Below are 24,919 nucleotides of genomic sequence, written 5' to 3' on the forward strand. Positions count from 1 at the left end.
CCCACCACACATCTTGCTTTAAGCCATTTCTGAGTAATGGGGCAAGTATCTGCCCTGGGCTCTGAGAGCTGATTTGGGTAATGAACAGGCCCAGAACCCCTCGGCTTGCAGAGCTTGGCTGTCGGGGCGCTGCAAGGCTCCTTTCTGCAGGGCTGCAGGGACCGGCACAGGCCGCTGGGTGGAACAGGATCCTGTGAGATGCTCTTAGGACCTGCGGGATGGAAGGGGAGAGAGCGATCGGAGAGATCTCCGGGTCCAAATAAACAGCAAAGCTGCTCAGGAGGCCGGGAATGGGGGTTAGTTTCGGAACAGCCACATGGAAGCGCCGGGTTGCAGGGTTCTTTTGGGAATTGCTTGCCAACAGCTCGGGAATTTGCTGCCCTCACTGGGGAGGGCTGAGCCGCGGGGCCGGGTGGGTGTCGAGCGGAGCAATCGTCTCCCCCAGCTCTGCGTAATGAAGATGATCATTTAGCAAAAAAGCACTGCGTTTTGCTAAATGCAAGCGGAGATTTTTGGTCTGCAGTGGGAAGTAAATTGCCCCCAGGCAGCAACTCCCTAACCCGGTGCTGCCGACCCGCAGCCGAGGTCACACACCGAGTCCCCTCTCGTGAAACAGCCTCCCCTTCACTTTGGAGCAGAAATCCCGCAGAAGACACCAGCCCTGCAATTTAACCCTTTATCCCTCCTTCAGCCCAAATCGTCTACACGATGTTCCTGTCAGGCGGTGCTCAACGTCCCCGCCGGAGGCTCTCTGCAAAGAGGAGGCCAGTGGGGAGACCCAGGGGGGGTTTGATGTCCCCCGGGAGGGTTTCCGTTGTTCCCGCTGTCGGCAGGATTTGGGCCTGCCTGTAACCCGGGACTTTCAAATCTCATCCTGCCCCTGCTCAGCGGATGCCCCGTTTCACATCCATCCCTGCGGAGCTGCCAGGGGCCCAGGCTGCAACCCGGGCACCCACCTGCTGAATTGCAGTGGGCAGATTCCTTGGCAAAACCCGGGTACATCCTGGTGGGGGGGATACGGCTTCGAGCCCGGCACGTAGCCCACATCAACCCCGCGAGCAGGAAAAGGGTTAAAGTGGCACCTGCCTGAACGCCGTCCCCTGCGGGAGCATCACTGCATAAGAGGCAGCGGGACCGGGGCTCGTCCTCCGCTGCCGCAGGGGCTGGGGGCACCGGGATGCGCCCGGCCGAGCGCTGAGGTCTGGCCCCGTGGTCCGGAGGAGCCTGCTGGGAGCGAGGAGGATTTTAGCACCTCGGGCTAAGCACACAGAGCTGGCGGAGAGGGAACGAGGAGCCGCAGCGTTTGCCCAGGACAAAGCGCCCGAGCGGGAGTGTGGACAGACGGCCGGGGGGAGACTCCCGCATCGCCTTCCCGGTGCCCGTCAATCCTGTCCGCAGCTCCGGAGCGCCGGGCGCAGCAGCCGCGAGCCCTCGATCCCGGAGGATGCCCAGCCCTGCCGGGCGCCCCGGCACTCGGGGACACCCGGACGGCTGCTGGCAGCCCCCGGCTCTGCTCTGCCCGGCGCCGCGGCACTGAGATCCCCCTCGGGGCCATGGGGACGTCGGGTGGCATCGTGGGGTCCCTGCTCTGCTGCTGCCTCCTCATCTCCGTCCAGGCTCTGGTAAGTACCTGCATCAACTTGTTCCTGGTCCAAAACCCTTATCCTTAAATCCGCTTTGGGAAGGGACTGGAGGGAGTGAAGATGCCTGGGGCACCTTTGCGTGGTGGGTGCGGGGGCAGCCGCACGCTTGGAGCCCAAACCCCATCCTGTTTCGGAGCCGCTTTGGCATCCAGAGGGAGAAACCAGCCGCACTCCATCATCACTCCCTGCTCATCCCCCCGGATGCTCCCGGGAGCTGCTGTGCCCGGGAACGGGGGGACACGGCACCTCCCGCGTCCTCCCCGCTTCGGAGCCGGCTTTGCACCATGGCACCACGCAGGGGCCGCTGCTCTGGGGCTCTCGGTTCCTCGGGCGCCTCGTGTGAGCGTTTGTATCCGCACCCTGTTCTCTGCCACGGCCGCTCGCTTCCCTCCCGAAGCCTCCTGCTCCCTGTTCTGCTTCGTCCCCCGGGGGCTGCTGAGCTTGGGGAGCTGCCCCCAGGCTGCAACCGCTCCACGGCGCTTTGGTTAGGGGGGTTTCTGCTGAAACACCCCAAAAGGCCCTGGCAGATCTGCCTGCGGGAGCCGGCGGCCGCTCGCGTGCAGCTGATGCCTGTGCCACACGTGCGGCGAGTTTGTGCCGTGCTCTGCAGCGAGCCCAGCTCTTTTCTTGCCGGGTAACGACGGCCGCCTGACGCGCTGGCTGACGGAGGTCGAGCCTCACGGTGACCAGGGCCACCACGACGGGTTGTCCTGGCAGGTCGACCCTGACGACGTTCTCACCAAGGAGGAGCAGATTTATCTCCTGGCGGAAGCCAAGGAGAGATGCCAGAAAGACATAAGAGCCCAGCTGGAGAAGATCAAAGGTACCGTCCCCTCCGCTGCCCGCGGGGCACCAGCCTCAGGGAATGGGGCAGCATCATGGGCAGCGCTGTCCCTGAGGATGGGGACAGCGGTGACACGTCCCCGGAGCAGCCTAGGGGCTTTGCCCTGACTCCTGCAAGTTCTGGTTTATGGCCTTGGGGGCCGGGGTGACCTGGTCTGGGTTTGTACAGCACCGGCACCATGGCCACCATGGGGTGCTCCTCAATTCACCCTCCATGTTGGCCACCAAACACTGCACCAGGGTGCCCTTAAACCAACCTCCTGCCTGCAAGAGGAGGCAGGACGCGGTGGGACGTCCCGGGAGGTCGATGGAGCCTGTCAGGGGTCCCGGCTGAGCCGTGTCCTTGCTCCCTGGCCAGACACCAGCTGCCTTCCGGAGTGGGATGGGATCATCTGCTGGCCCCAGGGCTCTCCCGGCCAGGAGGTGGCCGTTCCCTGCCCCGACTACATCTACGATTTCAACCACGACGGTGAGCGAAGGCGCCGGGGCGCTCGGCCAGGGAACGGCCCCTCCTGAGCCCAAACATCCCCGAGGAGCAGCGTCCTCTGCCGCCAGCCAAGGCTGCTGGTGCAGAGCCCCTCGGCCCGGGCAATCCCCCTTCACTGACACCGAATTTCATAGCTGCAAGCTGAGCACGGGCTCCCATTCGTGCCCGTGCGCTGGCCCTGCACGGGGCTTGCAGCTCACACAGTGGGGCCAGCAGCTTTTCAGGAGCTGGGCACGGGTGGGGAGGTTGGTGTCCCCTCGCAGTTGGTGCCTGTGGAGCCCTGGGCTCTGCAGGCCTGGCCTACAGCAGCGGGAAGGGGGGCACGGGTGGCTTTCCCGAGGGTCCCGCTGCTGCCCCGACCCTCGTTGCTGCTCCCAGGTCACGCGTACCGGTACTGCAGCGTCTACGGCACCTGGGAGATGGCCCTCAGCATCAACAAGACCTGGGCCAACTACACCGAATGCGCCACGCTCTTCTCCCCGGAGAGCCGGAGCCGCGAGAAGGTGACCCGGCTCCTCCGAGGGGCTGGGAAAGGCGGCGGGGATGGAGGGCAGGGCCAGAGCCTGCCTGGGACCAGGGCAGAGCGCGGCCCCGGGCAGGGGAAGAGGGGCCCCCGTCACCCTCCTCGTGTCCCCCTCTGCTCCCCAAAAAGCTGCTGGGCTGCGGAGGAGCCTGGAGCTCCCCTTGTCCTTCACAGGAGGTGTTTGACCGCCTGCACCTCATGTACACCATTGGCTACTCCATCTCGCTGGCCTCCCTCCTCGTCGCCGTGAGCATCCTCTCGTACTTCAAGTAAGGAGCCAAAGCCCTGTCCTGGGGGGAGACCTGACCCCCAGAATGCCACATAGAGCACCCAGGGTGAGGAAGAGCCTCCTTGGGATGGGGAACCAGCCCCAAACCCCAGCACAAAGCTCACTTGGCTCCCAAAGCCCCCAGGCCCCACATTTCTTTGGTTCTTCTACAAAACCAACATGGGTCTCTATGGGGGTTGAAGCCTCCTTGCCCCTATCCCTGTGCCCATGGCAGGACCAGCTTGTTGGAAAGGACCCTCTCTGGGTCCGGAGGCCACTCACACTCGTGACAAACGTGTTCGTCCCCAGGCGCCTGCACTGCACACGCAACTACATCCACGTGCACCTCTTTACCTCCTTCATGTGCCGCGCGGCGAGCATCTTCGTGAAGGACATGGTGCTCTACTCGGGGGCGCTGGCCAGCGAGCCCGGGAAGATGCGGGAGGACGATTTCAAAGCCGAGATGGCCCCTCCGCCAGGACCACGGAGCCACCTGGCAAGTGCCGCGTGGAGCCCTGGGAGCAGGATCAGAGGGGGATGTTTTCCCGTTGGCTTCCAGGAGCCGCCTGGATGCGGGCTGCTCTCCAAGCACATTTCTCCTGGGCCACAGGTCGGCTGCAAGGTGGTGGTGACTCTTTTCCTCTATTTTCTGGCCACCAACCACTACTGGATCCTGGTGGAAGGGCTCTACCTGCACAGCCTCATCTTCATGGCCTTCCTCTCCAATGACAATTACCTGTGGGTCCTCATCATCATCGGCTGGGGTAAGCACAGGCCCCAGATGCTGGGGGACGTCACCTCGGGCCAGCGGCGCTGAGGACCCTGCGGAGGGTGGTGGGACACAAACCGGCTCCCGGGAACCAGGTTGCCTGTCAAACCCGGGGCTCTGGCCATGCTCCTTCCGCATCTCCTGCTTCTCCAGGTCTCCCTGCCGTGTTCGTGTCTGTCTGGGCCAGCGTCAGGGCCTCCCTGGCGGATACACAGTACGTAGGTCCTCCTTCTGCCGCAGTTTCCAAGCAGGGGGGAAAACTGGCTGCAAATATGAGCAAATGTGGACAATGGGGCTATGAAAACTGGATTTGTTTTTAAAAAGCTACCAAAAGGCAACAACTACACAACCTTGTTTGCAAAATTGTCAGTAATCGAATGCAAAGACGTTTTTGTTCGGTACTTAGAAGGAAGTGGGATGAAGGTTTGCGCTATGAAATAACCAGGAAATGCTGCAAAGGTCATGTGAAATGGCATATTTTAACACTGAGTATTTTAAAATGAGGAGGGCCACACAACTACCGCATCCAGGATCCTCAGAAACGGGGATGGGAAGGGCGGGAGGACGGGGTGGGCCAGCAGGTGAGGGAGGCAGCAGCTGCTGGGCGTTTTTCTTAGCAGGGATTTTGAGTTTCTCCCAAACGTTTCTTACTGCTCTTCCCAGATGCTGGGACCTCAGTGCCGGGAACATGAAGTGGATTTATCAGGTCCCCATCCTGGCTGCCGTTGTAGTAAGAAGCCCTCGGCTGAATTTCCTTATCCTTATGGATGGGGAAAGCCCGTGCCTGGGAAATCTATCCCAGGGGCTGCACGGACCGGCGATGGGACCATGGGGGCTCTGCTCTGCCGGCAGGTCAACTTCTTCCTCTTCCTCAACATTGTGCGGGTGCTGGCGTCCAAGCTCTGGGAGACGAACACGGGGAAGCTGGACCCGCGGCAGCAGTACCGGTGGGTCCCGCCCGTTGTGCGGAGACAGGGACTTGGGAAGGGGCAGAGCTGGGGGCAGCTGCGGGGTCTGGTGGCCGGCACCTTCCTGGTGCCTCCTCCGAGCCGGGCCCTTGCTCTGCAACCAGGACTTGGCTCCTTCCAGGGATGGTTTTGGTACCCGGGGAAGCTGCCCCTTTGCTGAGATGCTGCATGGTGCCTGCGAGGGGCAGGTCCTGGGCTGAGCAGGGCGGCCTTTCTGCTCGCAGGAAGCTGCTCAAGTCCACGCTGGTGCTGATGCCGCTTTTCGGGGTGCATTACGTGGTGTTCATGGCCATGCCCTACACTGAAGTCTCCGGCGTCCTGTGGCAAATTCAGATGCATTACGAGATGCTCTTCAACTCCTTCCAGGTGGGTCGGCGCGGGGCTGCTCGGTGCCGTGCTGGGTGCTCCCCAGCCAGGCAGGCACGTTTCAGCACCACGTGCTCCGTGCTAAACTCCGCGGCTCTCCTCCGGCAGGGCTTCTTTGTGGCTTTTATCTACTGTTTTTGCAATGGGGAGGTAAGTTAGGAGGCTCCGTCTTGCAATGTGCCTCAGCCTTGCTCCACTTCATAAAACCCTGGCAAGATTTGGGAGCAATAGGAGCAAAATCCCTTGGGACCCGGGCTTGGGCTGCCTCGGGACTCCAGCTGCCGTCTGCTCTCTTGCTCAGGTGCAGGCGGAGATTAAAAAAGCCCATTTCCGCCGGAGCCTGGCGCTGGACTTCAAGCAGAAGGCGCGAGCCACGAGCACGGTGGGGAGCTGCTACTGCGGCGGGCCGCTCTCGCAGGCCACGGCGAGCGTCAGCACGAGCGCGGCGGGACGCGGGGCGGCGAGCGCGGCGGCGCGGGGGCTGCTGCCCGCCGCCCGCGCTGGCCTGCCCGGCTACGCGCCCGCGGCCTCGGCCGCCTTCCTGCCCTGCGCGCCCCGCGAGCTGAGCCAGAAAGGCCGCGGGGAGAACACGGCAGCTGCGGGGCCGCAGCGGAGCCCGCCCGGCCTCACCAAGGAGCTGGAGACGACGCTGTGACGCGGGCAGCGCGGCCGCCGGTAGCACCTGGAAGCCACCGGTCCCCTCGCTGAGGAAGGGGCAGGGGAAGGGAGGGCAGCTGAGCTGGTCCCTTTGTCCCTGTGGCGCTCGCACGAAGGGACCGCGCGCTCGTGCTCCGCCTCGGAGCTCCCTGGCCGGGAAAGGAGCAGCCGCTTGGAAGGCTCCTCTCCGTCGCCGTGCAGGGGGGTGGCATGAGCCATGTCTGCGCACGTGGCGCTTGCGGACGGGCCCCCTGGTTCCGGCTTGTGCACGTCCTCGCACACGGCGCGGACACTGCGAGTCCCAGAGCGGGGCTGGGGACGCCGAGCGCTGGGATGGCGGCTGCAGCCCTCGTGTTTTCCAGCGCAGTCAGCCCGGAGCCGGCAGACCGCAGCCCCGGCCCGGGCTCCTTCCGCGGGCTCCAGCGTTAATAAAAGCCGGTCTGTGCGACGCGCTCCTGGCCTCAGACTCCACGAGGGCCGCAGTGGCCGCGGTGGTGGCGGGTGCAGCCCCCAGTTGCGGGAAGACGGCGGAGGGCGGATCATGCGGGAAGGCCGACGGCTGCGGGGATCCTGTGGGGCGAGAGGCAGCCCCAGGGCCCCCAGGCCGGTCCCTGTGACTCCCCGGGGGACCCAGCTGGGAAGGGGCTTTGCTGCGGTGCTTGCAGCACCAGGGCCTGGCCCTGCGCTGGCTGTCACAGTCTGAGGGAGGGCAGAGCTGCCGGTTAAAATGACAGGAGCTGCTAGAGGAAGGAGGGAAGGAAAATCTCCTGCAAGACACATACCCTTCAGGAAACAACTTTAGCACAAAGATGGAGAACATGGAGGTAATTCCATGTCTCCACCGACCTCCAAGTGCAGTGCAGGGATCTAAACCAAGCCACAAGGAGCAGAAAGTGCTGGAAGGGCAGGAGAAGCAGCAGCACAAGGAGGGCACCAGGACTCGCTGTCACTAAACGCTCCAGCAGACGGTGTGGAGTCAGGAGCGTCCCCGTCACCTCCAATGGGGCTGGAAAGGGCTCCGTGCTGGGAACGCAGCCGGGAGCAGGGCTGGGTTTGTCACCAGGTACAAGCAGGGGGTGCGAGGTGGGACCTGGAGGCGGGAGCGCCGGGTCAGGCTTCCCAAACCTGGGCTGCCCCAAGCGAGTTGCTCGGCCCTCGTGCTCCGGCTCCTGGTCCCGCGCGACCGGCCCGGCGCTCACACTGCCGCTTTGTTCAGCCCAGAGGGACTCCAGCCCCTCGTGTCCCTCGCGCGGGGCTGTGAACTCCCATTTATAGCTCCCTGCCACCGCTCACTGTTTACTCAGCCACGTCCCAGGGGCTCCGGAGAGCTGGGAGAGGGGTGAGGAATTTCAATAGTTCTACCCAAAGCAGCAAAGAGACGTGCTAGAAAGAAGGGGAGGAACCGCAGCCACACGCGGGTGCCCGAGAGGCAGGAAGGGAAGGAGCAGGTGGCAGCTCTGGACTAAGTAGCTATTTTGGGGGGTCTGAAACTCCCAAATCTTTAACCGGGCAGCACAACAAAGCCTAGGTGTGATAAGGAGAAGAGGCAATGGCTGCTCCTAAAGCCCACCACATCTGACAGGAATAAGAGGTCACTTCTCCCAACACTGAACAAGCCGAGGTCTGTGCACACCTCGGACCCGGCTGAGCGAGAGCAGAGGGCTCCAAGCAGCACAGAGAGGTTTCTGAGCAGACTCCAATTCCATAATTCAGCTCAAACCTCTTTTAGGGAAAAGATAGGAATACCAAGGCAAAACTGCATCAAAATGCCAACACAGCCAGAGGAAGGAGTGGAGAATAAAGAGCACGTGTTAAATATGTTGTCCCAGTAATAAAACATTTACTAGAGCAAGCAGAAAGTAAATGCACAGCTGATAAAGAAAACATCACAATGTCACAAAAACCTGACAGTTTCTGATACTTCTCTTGGTAGAAACAAGACAGAGGTGGGTGCTGGCGTGTTTCAACAAAAGAGATTTTTCCTTACCTTTATGGCGCAAAAAAAAAGAAAAAAAAAGTTAAAAAACAGATAATACACACAACGGGTTAAAAATGGTCAAGCAAGATTTTACAGTTTTAACTACATGTGTCCAATATGGGGTGATATTTGAGCTGTTCCACTTCAATCACTTTTCAGGTTCTCCCTACAGGCTTCTCAGCAGCAGGTCCCTTCACTCAGCTTCACGGGGGCACCAGCCTTCCATTGCTGGGGCATATCAATTTATTTTCCCTTTTTTGATTTTCATTTGAGGAAAGCACTTGGCCCTCTCATAACAGAGGGTGAATAGGCACAGCAGAGTTGTTTGCTATGCAGGCTCCACCAAGATGAAGGTTATCTGGGGAGAAGAGGGTCTCTAGGAGGAAAAGCCACGTGGGCAATGGGACCGACTCAGTGCCAAGCCGGGGGCTCCGTCCTGCTCTATGCACAGCACCAGGGTGAGCTGGGATGGGGATTGTTGGAGCAGCTTCAGGTAAAAAATAAAAGGAAAGAAAAATCAACTTGCTCTATCCCACCTGCAGCATCGCAAATTGATCTATTCTTAATCGAGCGGGGAGAGATGTAGGGAGTAACCTGGAGACCAAATTATTTGGGAATGAGATAATACATGGAAAGAATAGATTGGAGAAGAATCCATTGTACTGAACAAATTGCTGGAAGGTTAATGTTTAACAGGGTCCTGAGCACCTCTAAATGGATAGGTTTTAAAATGTGTACGCTGATTAAGAAAAGACAACTTTAAACCTCTATGGACAACAGTTTCTCAATGTCCCATAGATGTGAAACCAACAGCCTCCTTCGTGCCAACAAGTTCTGTTTAAACCCAGCACAGAGTCACTCGAGCAGTGAATGTTGGAAAGCAGAATCCGGGGAGCTTATCAAAGTGATTCCTCTTTGACTAAGCGTTGTGTGTACACGTCATGAGAGCGGAGCTGCCCGCAGATGTACCAGCCCTTGCACGGGGAGCTTGCACGGTTTCCTTCTCCTCCCGCAGCTGCTCAACAACCAGTCACCCCAAAGACAAGAAATCCTCTGGAAAACGACATCACTACCTGCAGGGATTCCAGGCTGTGAAGCACCAGCTTTTAACTGTCCCATCGGCTCTTCTTGCGTTTTGGGGGCTCAGGGACAGCAAAACCATCTGTCTTGTTGTCTCGGCTGTTGCCTTCCTTCCTGTTCTCACCGTTCCTGTTCTCGTTGTTCCTCCCTTCGTTGCTATTCCTGCTGTCACCGTTATTGCGATTACCACCGCTTGCATCCGGAGGGTGCCGGTTTTCACCGTGGCGATGGCTGTCCCCGTGCCGGCTGTCTCCGTGGCGGTACCCATCAGCATGGCGACCGCCCCCCTCTCCGTGGCGCTGAACATCGTTGTAGCGACCAGCACCCTCCGCGCGGCGCTGAACATCGTTGTGGCGGTTATTGCGGTTGTCGTTGTATCGTTCCCTGACACCACCAACACCGCCACTGCCACCAACACCACTACTGCCACCAACACCGCCGCCACCACCACTGCTGCAACCGATGCCTTCCCGACTGTTGGTGCTGGCATTCGTGCTGTTGAAGCCCTGTATTCCGACGCTTGGGAAGGTGGGAACGCTACTCAGATTCCCGCTGCTGGTGAAGCCTGGAACACCCTTGGCTGCGGCTGTGGCTGCGATGGGGCCGTCGGCGTTGGCAGCGTTTTGCTGCGCCGAACTCGTCGGTACCGAATTCAAGCTCCCGGCGCTGGTCCAGCCGCTAGCGCCAGCGGCCGAGCTACCAGTCTTTTGGTTGTTAAGGCTTGCAGCAACGAAGTGGCTCTTATATTGGGACTACAGCAAACAAGGAAAGAAGAAAGACAGCGTGTTTGCCCCTGCGCCGCACCACAGAACAGTCACCGCGCACACCCAGCCCGTCCTGGAATTTGGGGAGCCCCTAAAGTCAGTCTTGGGGTGACTACATTCCTGTCGTGCTTATGAACATGGAATTAGTAACAGCCACCTGCTACCAGGCCATAAAAACAAAGGAATTGTGGGGTCGATTTTTACCCTCAAGCATTTTTATACTCAAGTTTCTCTGTTCCCCATTTCTTTTGATTGCAATTACACTACTGCTGCTGAGTGATCTAAATGCTCAAGGTTAGCAGCAGAATACAAAAGGAAATAAAAAAAAAAAACAGCAAATAGGCAGCAGAAAAAAAACAAGTTGGGCAAATTAATTTGCGCAGATTTGCTGAGTCCAGCCTGCACACTAACCCTTCCACTTTGGACTGCAATACTGAGTGCTCCAAGCAGATGAGATACGGACACAACTGCCAAACTCAGCTTCCCTGAAGTCAACAGGGTTTCCACACATTCAGAGGAGGAAAAAAAAAGTTGCCTTGAATCGTCAGTAATAGATATATTTACTGTTATTTCCTTTCCTCTTAAGTTAGATCTTGGGATACAAGCCATGAGACCCACCTGAAAAGCTGCTTTCATTGCTGTAAGTCTGTCTCCCATCGCCCCCGAGGACGGCTTGTAGGCCTCATAGTTACTCATCACACTGCTGTTGTTTCCACGGTCCTAAGCAGAAAGGAAAGAGAAACAGGAGAGATTTATCCAATGCAGACACTCTTGATCTGTAATAAACACTCAACGTGTTTATCACACATTGCATATACACATTATATGTTAATAAACACTCGATGTGTTTATTACGGATCACAAACTTCTGTGGAGCACTGTGCAGCAGGACAGCTGGCCCCAGGACCTCGAGGGTAGCAGGAAAGCAAAGGAGCACTAAGGCCTCGTGATGCACCAGTGCCACGTTTCCCAGCTCCCTACAGTGGCAGCACAAGGCAAATGCAAGCGGGTGGTGAGGTTCACAGAGTTCAGAGCTAATCTTAAGTGTCAACAAGGCTTCATTTGTGACTTTTGAAGAGATGCCAAACACGATGTTCTTTCAACATGTCTACAGCTAAATTCTGCATCCTACATGTTGACCATGAGCTGTTTGCCTAGCATGGACAATATCTTAGTAACTGCTCTGAATGCTGCAATGCTTTTTGGGGCCAAAAATCAGTCTGGGAAGAGCTTTTTGAGTAAATTATTGGCATGTGTATTATACAATTATGTGGATCAGGAACAGTTAGGACCCCCAAAATTTTGCACTGACAGCCTGTTTTGGGAAGAACCTCTCATCTCTTCTGCATCACTCTGGCTCTATATAAGGTAGCTCTGGGCAACAGGATGAAAACAAAGGACAAATAACTTTACTGGAGATATTTCCAGTACAAACTTCAAAAGATTCTGTGCTATTAAAACCTTTAAAAGCAGAGGCTACATTTCAGCGCTAAGAAGAATTTTCAAATTAAAAAAGTCAATTCCAAGTTTAAACAGTTCCAAGCAAACAACTTCAACATTTCTACTTACAGAACTTTCTGATCCCAGACCGGGACGTTCACGGTATCCTAAGCCACCACCCCCAATATTCAGCTTCTTGCCTTTTCCTCCTTTGAAACGGGATTTCCGGAACCATGGGTTCTATATAAAAGAAAAGAAAATGCTTCTCAACTATCTTAATCTCAACTATGCTTCATCTATCAAGATGATAAAAACAAACAAACAAACAAAACCCCACAAACTTGATAAATGCAAGAGGCTGAAAAAAAAATATTTTCTCATATAGCGACCCTGGATTCTTTCCAAGGCCATAAAACCCCCAGAAAGCCTCCTTGAAAGCAGTGTCAATTGCCAAAAGGCCACTGCAAATGTACGACGGAGTCAAAGTCTCCAATTTCCTGATTTGCTCATTCCACCAATCACGGAAGGAACCTTCCTCTTCTCAAGACATGTTGCTTTTTTGTACCTGCATTGCAAGATCCAACAGCTCTTTGGAAACATGTTGATTAGCTCCTTCCAAATTCCTGACGAGATCGCCAGCAAAGTTGCTATCTTTTGGAGTCAGCAGAGTGTAGGCAACCCCCTTCTCGCCCGCTCTGCCAGTACGACCGATTCGGTGGGTGTGCGTGTCTATGTCTCGTGCCACGTCGTAGTTGATCACAGTCTTAATGGAAGGAATGTCCAATCCACGGGCTGTGATACAAGGAAGGGAACAATATAAAAGCTGTTCTAGAGAAGGTTTCACATGTGTCCAGCCCCTGTTCACAGAAGCATGCGTAATGTTTCTGCTGATCAGTGAACAGCAACTATTTCTTTAAGAGGCAGCTTATTTCCTTATTGTATACTGGAAAAGGTATCTCTCACATTGCAGCAAACATCACTATAGGATTGTAAATACTTAAAGATCCCTTGCTAATACAGCATACGTCTGAAAAACATCTGGAAAATATAGTCTGGCATTTGTAGAAGCCAACTCTATTGTTTGCCCTTTATTTTCATTTCTATGCATCAGGAAGGTCCATCAGTGACAGCTACATCGAAGGAAATAAACTTTAAAACAGCATTAGTGTGCTACTTAAGGGACTTTTTAAATTTAGGGTTATCTCATGAGATCCGCTCTTTGTAAAGAAAACAGAGCAGCATTTCCCTTCCACTGATATGTGTTAGTGTCTCTGTTGAGTTCTACAACTTCTGCGAGCTACTTTGGAGAAGACCACGTACCTGCCACATCAGTTGCTACCAGTATCGGGATCCCCTTCTTCTTAAATTCTGAGATGACTTTATTCCTCTCACTCTGATCCATGTCACCATGAAGCAGTCCTAGATTATGATCCTCCTGCTTGAGGTTATTGGCCAGCTCTTCTGCATTTGCCTTCTTGGTGACAAAGAGGAGGACACTCCCAGACGACGTGAACTCCACGAGGCGCCGAGTCAGCCAGTTCCATTTGCTAGGGCCAGAGGGGAAAATCTCCACAATTTGAGTAACATCTTCATTTGCCTAGAGGAAGAAATAAGGACAAGTAGCAATGCACAACACAGGACAGTGTGACAAACACACATGGCAGAACAAAACCCAGGAATTTAAACCAGGTCTGAGGATAGAGTGGGGAAGCTGCAAAGCTGCAAGGTGTTTCACCTATCTTCTTTCCGTCTAACCACTGACAACCTTGCCTTCATAGTGCAGAAAAGGCAAGGGTTAACCAAACTACTCTGAAAATCTACTAGAGGCAAAGAACAGTCTTTGACATGATGCAGCTTAGCACCCTATTGATCTAAAGATGGGTACTTATAATTCAGATATTCCTGTGTCAGATGTTATTAACATCTAAAACAGACTGTGCAAGTGCAAGGTCTGAGACAGAGAGGATGCTCATCATTAAAAATTATTCATATGGCGACCACAGAAAGCACTCCTGTGAGCTGTGATGTGTCCTTACAGTCAAGAAGGGCCGAGGTATATACAGATTCTCTATGCAATCTGTGCTGAAAGTAATAAAAACGTAGTGGAGCAAACAGCACTACCTGGAAGATCCTCTGAAAGATTTAATTTCTACACATTAATTATCCCAAGGATGATGTTCTCAAAGTATAACTGAGATCAAAGAAACAAGAAGAGGAACTCTGTGATTGCACGGAACGGTTTGTTTCTCTGTCTCAGAAGTAATGTGGAGTTACCTCTCCAATGTCTCCCTGCACAACTCGAATTGGGTCGATGAGAATATCACGGGCCAATTTCTCAATCTTCTTACGAAAAGTGGCACTGAACAAGAGGGCTAAAAGAAAAACAAGGAAAACAAACAAACAAAAAAAAACAGTATTTGAACTCCTTGAAACAAATTTCCTTTTCGAATTGTGAAAACACTACACAGATCTTGTGAATGTAGGACTGTACTAGATGACCACGGTCTGCAGCTATAACCTAGTTTATCAATTCTAATGAAAACTATAATTCATGCTAATTTATTAGAATAATGTGTGCTTTTAAGGGCATGTTAGGTCACAAGATCTGAAAACACATGAATATTAATTCATGTATTCAGCTGCCCTGCAAGTAAAATCTGTGGAGGGATTAAAGACTGATGAACAAGGTGGTTAAATGCCTATATTTAACACTGCTTCCTCCAAATAGCTCACACTGAGAAAAATACCACTAAAGTCTTACAAAAGCCTCATCTTGTGGGTGTGTCTAGAAAAGGAAACAGAACCTCAAGCTCTTTTCCAGAATCTTACCTGGTAGCCCACCTACGGTTTCCTTTGACGCAAGAAGTTTATTTTAAAACATGCTTATACTTACTCTGTCTGTCAGGACGTACGTGGCTTGCAATGGATCTGACCTGATATTCTGCAGAGACAGAAAAAATGCTCTAATCAATACTGCATGCTCATTAGTTAGTAAAATAATTCAAAGGGCAACTTTACCCCTGTATTTAACATATTACCATAAAATAAATTAGTGGTTCTCATTTAGTATTTAATTTTTTTGTGGCTTCCATGTGCTCTTTGCTGCGGAATGCAGTTTTGGAAAGTTCTTTGCTTTGTGCCATGATTCTTTGGTGACCATGTAGGCACATATTCAAACCCACACAGACCTGAACTAATATTGCAACAAAACAAAAAACTCTTACCACATCACTAGTTTGCAACAGAGAAGCACAGAAGTGACCTGTACAAAGATATTCAGCAGTTCTAAGGTAAAAATCAGGATAATGGGACTTTATTCATCAGCTGGGGTTGGCCAATCTCTTTACACCAATGAATATTAAATCATGGACTTTAAACACGAGCTCTGTCAACAGAATAATTCCTTAACATATTTCACATTAGTAAGTACGAAGTCACAGGCATTCTAGGCAATTATATTAAGATATTAAGCCGGGGACCAGACACCACTGCTTTGCAAAACAGCAACTGTTGTCCAATACATACCAAACCCCATATCAAACATTCTGTCTGCTTCATCAAACACAAGGTAAGTGACTCTCTGAAGGTTCGTAGCTTTCTTTTTCACATGATCAATCAAACGACCCTATGAAAAGAGAGAAAAAGAAAAAAGCCAAAAATTAATTCAAACATATTTGTCCTCAATAATTCAGAAAGATCCTGGGTTTAAGTGATCAGATAATAAATTCTGTATCATTGATAGGATTATAAATCTCCCTCAGCTTCAGTTAAACAGCAAAAAGAATTGTTCTGTGTGCACCGAGGTACTTACTGGTGCGCATAGAGGTACTTACTGGTGTGCAGACAACTATCTCTGCCCCCTCCTGGAGGGCTTTGGCTTGCTCCCACATGCTTCCTCCTCCGTACACAGCTACCGAGCGCAGATTATAGGCTTTACCAAAGCGCTTACATTCAGAATGAATCTGAGAATTTAAAGAGAGAACACCACAGGTCATGTCAGATGCATCTCAGAAAATATCCCTATCTTGGAAATACAGTCCAGCTCCTAAAATCCACTTCTCAGGTAATAATGAAACGAATCAGAAATCCTCAGGGCTGAATGCTTCAATATTTGTGGATAATTTCCATTAATTTATCAGGGAAATGTATTTAGGCATCCAACTGCAATTTAACCCACATGTTCTATTATTTTATAAATATAATATAATTTTATAAAATATAATATTATTTTATGAATATATTTTATAAATGTATATTTTTTTCAAATAGAATACTAATGTTCTCTGATTACATTTTCTGCATAGAATTGTATCTTCTGTAAGAATATTGCCATAAGAAAATATAAGCATGTATGTATATTTATTACGTATCTACCTGTTGGCAAAGCTCTCTGGTCGGGCACACGATCACAGCAATCGGACCATCCCCCGGTTCAAGCTCCTTTTGATCCATGATGTGAATCAGCATTGGCCAGATGAAGGCTGCTGTTTTTCCACTTCCAGTCTTAGCTATTCCAATCATATCTCTGCCACTCAGTGCAACTGGAACACCCTAAAAATTAAAGGGGATTTGAAACTCCTGTTACGTCTAACTTAAAGATACTCTTGTTGGACACTATATGCATACCCAAATAGAAAAAGAAAGAACATTACAGGGGACCCACAGCAGTAGACGAGGATGCTTATGTAGTTTTATTGTTAGGTTCCGATCAGAATTAGTTTAAGGGCTGAAAGCAATTAGCATATTTTGACTTTGCATATGTTCCATTAGTTATGTTTAGAAGCATCAACATTCACCTGACATTGTATAGGAGTGGGCTGGGTATACTCAGATTTCCTAATTTGATGCATAAGTTGCTCGTCAAAACCAAAATGAGCAAAACTACTACCAGGCCGTGGAGGAGCAGCACCAGAGACCTAGAAATAGAGAGAAATAATGGTTCAAAAAGGTAAAAGAACAGAGAACATACACGAAAATTAAGAAGGTATAACTCCATCTCAGAAAATAAGCTTTTTATTTTCTGAAGTTTTACTGAGTGAATATTCAAGATAAATTGTGTAAACAGGACTTCTTTGTTATGCTAACAAGTCACAGATGGCAAAAAACTGATTCCTGCATATAGTATTTCTGATTTTCGTTTCCAGCTCTGTAGCTTTTAGTTCACATGCAACTAAGCAGCAGGAGATCTTGGGCACCCACTTTGAGAAGTCCAGAGAGGTCTTTAAAGAACTACTGGGGGAAATAAAGTTGATTTTGATCAAAGTGGTTGAAGGCATGTAGGAGTCTTGGTATTAAAAACTTGGGAGTTCTCCGTAAAAATCTTCATTGAAGCTACTAAGAAAATCCAAAAGAATCCAAAAGGAGGATGGTTTTACTATCGAATGAGGACCAGCTTACCCGGAGATTTAGCTTTTGACGCAGCTCTACCACTTGCTGTGGGGTAAGACTCGTGATTTCTTCGTGCTCATTATAGAAATTTTTCTCAAACGGTGGATATTCAATCTGCAAGGGTAATTACTCAGTTAGCTCAGGAGTCAGGAGTCTCTGTCTGTGCATTTGCTTTGGTGGTAAAAGCATTCTTTTTAGAAAAAAAAAGTTATGAATTGTCTTAAGAACATTTATTTACTATAAAGTCATTTTAAGGATCTTCAGTACAACTCAAGTGACATAGCACTTATATATACTGGCTGCTGGCTTTCGATTTGTTAGCTTCTTCCTACCAACAGCTTTCTACAATCCCTCAAACTAAACCAAAATGGAATAAACTCTTCTCCTACCTCTGAATGGTCAATAGGTGGAAGAGGATCAATGATTTTTTTGGACGGTGCAATTGGATTCCCATCACTGTCATACTCAAGGTTATCCTCCTCCTCTTCTTGCACCACACCAGCGGTGGGATTTTCGGCCATGTAGCGAAAATAAGCTTCCTGCAGCAAAACATATCACTAAAATCGCATACAATAGGATGGAAAAATACTACTACACTTTGTTTAATTGACGTAGACAATAGATGGCTGCTTGCATTAACACCTACTACTGAGAAACAAAGTGAAACCACTAGAACTGGTTCCTTCTAAAAAACAGCAACAGGTGAGTCCAGAAGAAGGACAATAAGAAACGAGCAAAGCAACATTGTTCAGTTGAACACAAAATGCTTAAATAACAAACAAAAACAAAACAAAAAGAACTCTTCTCTCAGAGGTGTGCTTGAGAACTCTTACACCAAGACTTATTATGCTTTAACAGTAGAAGGATCTATTCATATTTCCATGCAAACAAAGCACAAATCCTGCAGCCTTTTAAACAGAGAACACCATGTTACTAAATGAATCGTGTTTCCTTTTTTTTTTTGTACAAACTATGCCAAAAGTAGTTTTCTTCAGCTCTTCACTCCAGTAAATAAAATATTTTTCACTGAGACAGACTTTTCCCCATCTGCTGTCAACTATTTCAGAAGAGTTTCAGAAGGGTCCTTCAACACAAGCCCAAGTTAGCAGTCACTGACACCACTGTCACATGCCACCCTTAGAGATCACAAATATGTTCATGCCTTGCAGAAAGCCATTTAGGTCTCACTTGCAATCTGCACACCAAGACATTCTTGCAGAAAAACACCAGTCTCACTTGACTTTTGAACAAAGACTTAAGATCACATATTTAAAGCAAGGTTCAATTATGAAGAAATGGGGCTTTTTCATTAATGTGGGCAATTAATCACTTAGTTACACAGATATGCATACAATACACCTGAATAACAGCTGCGGGCAAGTGGAAGACAACTCTGTGGAAAGCTTAGCATGGCTACTCTCGCCAAATCAGAAGCAAAACCTGAGAGACCAGATGACTCCTCTGTGCTCTGCATTACCACAAGTTAACACCAGAGTTATTAATTACAACTTAGTAGAAAGGTACACTTTGAAATGAATTTCCTCTTTCCTTGCAATTTGCATTTTATGGTGATGCCTACAAGCCTTCAGTAAGAACTGGAGCCCCTCTGAACAAAAAGAGCCCCCCCAAAAAAAAAGATTCTTGCCCTTAACAGACATAAATTTTCACTGCTAATAGTCTCCACAGTTTAATAACCTCTCACTGGTGCTCCATGTTAGTTGACTCTGCTAATTGCAAATTTGACGACAGCCTCAGACACTGAAAAAAAACTGCATAAGGAACTTGAAAGTCAAACTGACTGAAAAATCTTCTCAAATGGAGTGAAAAAGAATGAAATTGTTTCCTAGCATTCTTCCTTTCTGAGTGAAGCATCTAGAAGGGTGGAGTCAAAAGGCATAAACACTAGAGCTTCCTGCTGAATATTCCAGGGTATTGTGCATGATACTGGAGTTTTGTTTGTACCTAGCAGTTACTTATTTGGGGAGGAAAGATAAAAAACAAAAAAGAAGATAGAAAGACTGCATAGGAACTCACTTGGTCATCTTCCTCTTCAATGTCATCTCGAATACCCCTGGAAAAACAAGCGGAGAAACAAACTTCCCTGCAAGTGTTCCACATACGCAGCTCCATACTTTCATTTGATTAGTGCTGAGCTCCATATTTAGTGGAGGACACAACACTAACGTCTCAATTAACATTTAAAATCCCAACCCATGGAGTTTTCATAGTTGGTGCAACCATAACATTGGCCCTGCAAAGACTTCATTTTACTTCTATTAATGAGACTGAAAGATTAGGATTCCGTCTTCCCAGTAGAAGCCACATCAAAGATCATCCTGGTCTAAGCTCTCGATGCTACCAGAAGTCCCATAACTGAAGAGGAATATGAGCCAGGAAGTGCAAATCCAGTTCAGAACTTCCCCAGGTGGTGATTTGGATCCGGTGTTCTGTTTCAGGACCATGTATAATCTGATCAACCCCATGCAATGCAAGTTCTACCAATGTATCTGACAATCATTTCAAGAATCAATAGCACTATTCTTTTCCCTGGTCTAAACAGATAGGCAAACTGCACAACTGTAAACCATTTAAATTCAGAATTTAGTATCCCAGTTGCCACATGCTACACCATGTATCACCTTTACAGGGGATATCTTAAAACCTAGTCCAAGTTTGGAAGATTCTCCAGCATCTCCAGTATTTCAAACACAGCAGCAATCAGTTACTTTGCTCAAGTAAATGTAGTTTTGAACCAAACCTTCTTGATCACTGCAAGGGTAGGGAAAGAGGGGAAACTTTTTCCAGGCTGATTTGGCAAACTCACAGTAATTAAAGGTGCTGCAAACCAAGGACCTCTCTAACATGTGACCTGTGAGTCCCAAGACTACTGAGGAAAGATCTCTGGTGTAAGATAAAACAAGTGTGTCTATATTTTACTGTAGGATGCCTCCACAGATTCTTTCCTCCTATCATCTGATTCTTATTGCACAGAGCTTTACCCACGGGGGATATCATGCACTGGTCAATACTGTTTTCTAAATATATATTATGGTATGTACAGAAGTATGAACATCAACAAAATGCACTGAAATTATTTAAGTACCGTACAAGAGACAGGCAGGCATGTGAATTATAGAAGAGAACTTACTTTGCGTTCTTTTTCTCCTTGTCTTTATCTTCAAGCCTCTTCATGTCTCGAGCAGCTTGATCCTAATAGCACACAAAATTGTGATTCATGAAATAAATAAGACAGTAAAGTGCGGAAAGGCAAAATTGTTTCTATATAGAATTACACGACTGTAGATTGAAAATACAAAGCAGAACAAAATTCTCTTTTCCCCCTCTTCTTGATATTGTAATAAGAATCAAATCAATTACAACTAGACTATCACACCACAGAGACAATACTTTTTGAACAAAACTTCCTCTTGTCCCACATCCTATTATGCTAAATAAATTGTACTTCCAGTTCTTTTGGAATTTATATCCTGTAACTTCGTAGCAATGATCAAGGAAAAATAGAATCTCTTCTTGAGAACAGTGTGATAGAATCCAGCTAATAAAACTGCAGCTAAAAAACTCCTTATAATGAATATAAATCATCATTCAGATTGCGAAAAATGCCCACAACAAAGCTGGTTGTACTGCCTTAACAGGTTGAAGACACTTAAACTGTTAAGCAACTGTAAATCCCGAAAAAACAAACAAACAAAATACCTTGAGAAAGGTATATTATGTCAAAGTATTTAACAAAGGTATCAAAGGTATGTTATGAGTTCTAATTAACACAATATCTTACATAGAAAGCAAACGGTAAGGGACACTTTGAATAAAGACTGCTAAAATCATGAGCACATTTGCTGCTCCTGACTAGAGAGAAGTAAAGCCATGGAAGTTAATAAACATTTCACAGGCCGTGTCTTGCCTCCACTTCAGCCATGAATGCCTCCAGAGGATCATCATCGCTGTCAGAGTCCGCTGACTTGGAATGAAGCTGCTGGCGAGTGGGGGAATTCTCTGCAGGAATGTATGGCAGCTCGACATTGCTGTTCTCTTCCTCTTCATCCTCAAAATATCTGAGAAAAAAGAGAAATATACAGTGGCGTGGTCAGCACACTGCTGGTAGCAGTCTGGGTAGCTATTGACTCAAGCCTTCCACATAGAGATGGACAATAAAAGTTAATGTGGACAGAAGACATCTCACTAAAAGACCTTGAGATTCTTTTTTATAATTGTTTATGTTATAAGCCTAAAAGTTATGGTAAGGCAAGCAGGTGTGATGAAACCAAACCTCTTCTTGAAGAGCTCTCTGAAGGTGAATACAGGATGCTCTTCTGTAAACCTTCCTATTCAGTGCATTTACGTAGCCAAGAGAAGGCTTAGGAAAGTAATGTCAGTTTGGATATTTCAGTGTGTGAAAGATACCCTACGTTTATCCTTCAATTCTGAATGTGTCACCTCATGTGTCTTGTGCAGACAAGGGCACGGAGATGATTGAGCTGGCTGAGGCTCAGCTCTGAGATGGTCCTAGGGAGGGGAGAGCTCTCCCTAGACTACTGTAACATCTCACAATCTTTTAAATATATATACAGGCAGAAAAAACATCACTGTTTTCATTCTAAAGATAATGTGCTGAGATCCAGAGACAGAGTAAACTGGCCCATGCCCACACCAAGAGCTTGCTGCAGAGCAAGATCTCTCCTGCCCCATCCCAGAGGGCCAAGTACTAGACACATTTTTTTTTTTTGGATAAACACTATCAGAGCCTATCTTTGATAGTGATTAAAAAAGGCTGAAACTATGGAATGACCTTAGGTCCTTTACTGAAGGCTCAGCTTTTTACCATCTCTCTCCAACTAAGTCCTGACCTATATTGGATATAGATCCATCATCTCTAGTACCTCACTACCTCCAGATCAGAGCACATGAGCTGGGCATCATTTTCAACATGCAATAAGTGAAGTTTCTGACCATTGGAGGCAGTGGTATGGGAGCTCCTGCAGGCAATTAGATTCATTTTTCTTGATATGATTGCCGCCAGGATTCTGCTACACCAAAGTGCAATGTTAGGTTATCCACCCCTGAGCAGGCCTTCTTGAAAGCATAAACCTCATGAAAGTCACAGATTCTGACCTTGGAAACTATAAAGCACTTAAATCTATAACTGGAGGAACACACTACTTACGCATTCTCTTCATCAAAATTTGCTCGCTTTGACCCAATTTTATAGAAAGAAGGCAGCTGTGGAGGTCCTGATTTCGCAAACGCAGCGGAAGAACCAGCTGTTCCAAAAGCACTGTGAGATTGCTGAGAGAGCTTCGGTTCCTCTTTCTTTCCAGGTGTTATGGCAAATCCACCAAAACCAAAGCCTCTCTTAGTACCAGGTCCACCTTTATTCCAATTCATGGTGCCCTCAATAGACCTGTTAGAATCAGAACATGCAAATTAACACCCTCTCTGCTGTTACATGCTAAACTCATGATCTTTTTTGAATAGGGATTTCTTCATTCACAATAAGGAGGCTTGGGAAAGCGTGGTCTGACCTGGTTCCAAAAAAGGATCTGGGCTTTGTTCTTTTCTTGCAAATATGAACATATCGCCCTAAAAAAACCTTCACTGGAAAAAAAAAATGAGTTGTCTTCTGAAAAGGGTCCTAGGCTTCACTGACTATTTAGACATATTTTAAGTTGCTGTTTGCCTTGCTCACTTTACAAGCTAGGACAAACAAACCCAAGGCCAGAACTTCAAACAACAAGGAGGAAGGAGAGATGTAAAGTCAACTCAGTAAATATTTTGCACATCCGTACAGTACCATCCTTGACGGTTTCAGGGTTTTGCAAACAGCACACTGCTACAATCAACAACTGTAGAGGACCAGGCGAAAAAGGCGGCAGACAGCACAGCACATTGCTATGAGGCAAGGTACACGGTTCTGCCAAAAAGCCAACTGCCTCTTCTTAACCAAGCATCCTTAGACATATTTGCATCCTCTCACCTCACTTTTTTAAACCACTTTTTAAAGTCTTTACAAAACTCAGCTCTCTAAGTTAAGAGAAGACTGTGCTGATACACTAAGATTTATGCCTTCCAAGTACTTTAATATTTCATCTGCATGGTCAAGTCATACCCTTAGGGCAGCCAAAAACTGAGCAGGACACCCAGTGCTTTTGAGGGCTTTGAATAAGCTGGCCCTTAACGGCCTTATTAACAAAACCTGGCATCTGCAGAGTCTCCTTCAATAAGATCATAATTTCCAGGTGAAAGAAACAGCCTGAACAGACACCTGAGAGCAAATGATGCTATGGCTGCCTAGGCAGAGCACTGCCCAGCTGGCAACCTGCTCTGCACATCCCAAGCGAGCACAGAGCTCGCTAGGAGATCCGGGAAAGCTCTGCTTTTAGCACTTCCTGGGGGAAGTTGATCCAATATCCTGGTGTCCCACTTGCAGCCCTCGCCCCTGCAAACGGGTGATATGAGAAGGCAGAAAGTGCACCAGAAGGGATGCGGAGCTGCACTTGTGCTGCTGCCGCTGTGCTTGGCGGTTCTGCTTTACGTGATCAAGCCTAGTGCGAAGGATTCCTCCTCCCTACGCGTCCCAAGCTCCCCCTCCCCGAGAACGACAACAGAAGTTTCGCCCGCCCAACCGCCCCGGCCCCCCACCGCCGCCGCGCGGGACAAGGGACTCCTACGCGACAGCAGTGAAAGGCGGCACGGAGCCGCTTTGCTTCCCGCCGCTGCCCCTTCCTGCGGCCCATCCCGCCTTCGGGAGCGGCGGGACCGGGCCCTTCCCTGCCGCGGGGCCCCGGGGCAGAGGCGGGGCCTTTGTGCGGGCCAGGCCACGGTGGCCGGAGCCGCGCGAGGCCGCGGGGCCGCCGCCTCCCTCCCGCTCGCCGCTGGGAGGGCCCTCCCCGCCCCGCGCCCCCTGCTCACCCTCAGGCCTCGCAACCGCCGCCGCTTCCCCGGTTACCGGGGCGGGGGGAGTGTGTGGAGAGGGGGGTGGAGACGCGACGCACGTACGTACGCACGCACGCGCGTTTGTATGTGCGTGCGTAGCGTGCTGAGGTCACGGCACCCTGCGGCGCATGCGCCCTGGCGGCGGTGAAGCCGCCAGGGAAGGGCGCCCTGCGCACCGCCTCCTCGTGTACACATAGAGCCGCCCGTGTGCGCGCGGCCCCAGCGCGCATGCGCCGCGCTACGCTAAGCGCGCAGGCTGCGCCGCTTGCGGGCGCGGAGTGGAGCGGGTTGGGCCTGGCGGCGGTGCCTGACTCAGGTAACGCGGGGCCGCCCGCTTCCCGCAGGGCTCCCTGGGGCTCCGCGGCGCGGGAGCGGGCCAGGCCGGGCCGGGCCCCGCCGGGTGGCCGTCCTGGGGGCGGTGCGCGGGGCAGGTGCGCGGGGCTCGGCCGCGAGGGCGGCCTGCACCGCCGCTGGGGGGGCGGTTTTAGCTTCCAGCCGTAACTCGTGCCCGAGGCAGGAGCCGCAGGCTGGGCCGCCGAGCAGCCGCTGCCCGCGGCTCCCCGCCGCCCGGGCCGGCGGGGCCCAGCAGGGCCGGGAGGCCTCGCCCCGTCCCCTCGCCGCGGGGAGCCCCGGCCGCCCGGAGCACATTCTGCCCAGTCTGGCAACAAAGGCCGCTGCGACGGCAGCGGCTTCAGCCTCTCACCCGAGTACCGGGTTCTGCTCTTGCCTTGGAGCAGCCGCGGGCGTTTGTTGGCAGCAGGTTTTATGGAGGCTGCCGCGTTCTTTTTGCA

General features: G+C 50.4%; 2 protein-coding genes across 2 annotated transcripts; one reads left to right on the plus strand and one right to left on the minus strand.

The window, feature by feature from the left end:
- The first annotated feature begins 1,550 nt into the window (after positions 1-1,550).
- Positions 1,551-6,522, plus strand: LOC104574514 (parathyroid hormone/parathyroid hormone-related peptide receptor-like). Its single transcript, XM_010221770.2, has 13 exons — positions 1,551-1,622; positions 2,361-2,466; positions 2,845-2,955; positions 3,352-3,476; positions 3,671-3,765; positions 4,074-4,260; positions 4,375-4,528; positions 4,687-4,747; positions 5,197-5,263; positions 5,386-5,480; positions 5,726-5,867; positions 5,976-6,017; positions 6,169-6,522. The coding sequence occupies exons 1-13, from the start codon at positions 1,554-1,556 to the stop codon at positions 6,520-6,522; spliced, it is 1,608 nt and encodes a 535-aa protein (XP_010220072.2). The 5' UTR covers positions 1,551-1,553.
- A 2,495-nt stretch (positions 6,523-9,017) lies between these two features.
- DDX42 (DEAD-box helicase 42) lies at positions 9,018-24,177 on the minus strand. The gene is made up of 18 exons (XM_088537217.1): positions 24,105-24,177; positions 22,360-22,596; positions 21,100-21,250; positions 20,323-20,384; positions 19,209-19,245; positions 17,564-17,713; positions 17,184-17,288; positions 16,583-16,702; positions 16,161-16,337; positions 15,620-15,748; positions 15,312-15,411; positions 14,680-14,727; positions 14,061-14,158; positions 13,107-13,383; positions 12,352-12,578; positions 11,916-12,026; positions 10,965-11,066; positions 9,018-10,334 (listed from the first exon to the last, which is right to left on the minus strand). Exons 2-18 carry the CDS (start codon positions 22,578-22,580, stop codon positions 9,609-9,611), a joined length of 2,841 nt encoding a protein of 946 aa, XP_088393343.1. The 5' UTR covers positions 22,581-22,596; positions 24,105-24,177; the 3' UTR covers positions 9,018-9,608.
- Positions 24,178-24,919: the final 742 nt, after the last annotated feature.

Source organism: Tinamus guttatus, unplaced genomic scaffold, assembly GCF_059628265.1.
Source record: "Tinamus guttatus ecotype Peru unplaced genomic scaffold, ASM5962826v1 Tinamus_guttatus_pri_ptg000732l, whole genome shotgun sequence".
Classification (NCBI taxonomy): Eukaryota; Metazoa; Chordata; class Aves; order Tinamiformes; family Tinamidae; genus Tinamus; species Tinamus guttatus.

Bases quoted from the DNA above. Each gene is read 5' to 3' on its own strand.
- LOC104574514 (XM_010221770.2), top strand. From the start codon at position 1,554: ATGGGGACGTCGGGTGGCATCGTGGGGTCCCTGCTCTGCTGCTGCCTC. The intron at 4,748-5,196 runs GTACGTAGGTCC...TGCTCTTCCCAG, and splicing joins GCCTCCCTGGCGGATACACA to ATGCTGGGACCTCAGTGCCG. The intron at 5,481-5,725 runs GTGGGTCCCGCC...TTCTGCTCGCAG, and splicing joins GACCCGCGGCAGCAGTACCG to GAAGCTGCTCAAGTCCACGC.
- DDX42 (XM_088537217.1), bottom strand. From the start codon at position 22,580: ATGAATTGGAATAAAGGTGGACCTGGTACTAAGAGAGGCTTTGGTTTT. The intron at 20,385-21,099 runs GCAAGACACGGC...GTGTGCTATTAG, and splicing joins CATTCATGGCTGAAGTGGAG to GATCAAGCTGCTCGAGACAT. The intron at 13,384-14,060 runs GTAACTCCACAT...TTCTTCCTCTAG, and splicing joins TGCAGGGAGACATTGGAGAG to GCAAATGAAGATGTTACTCA.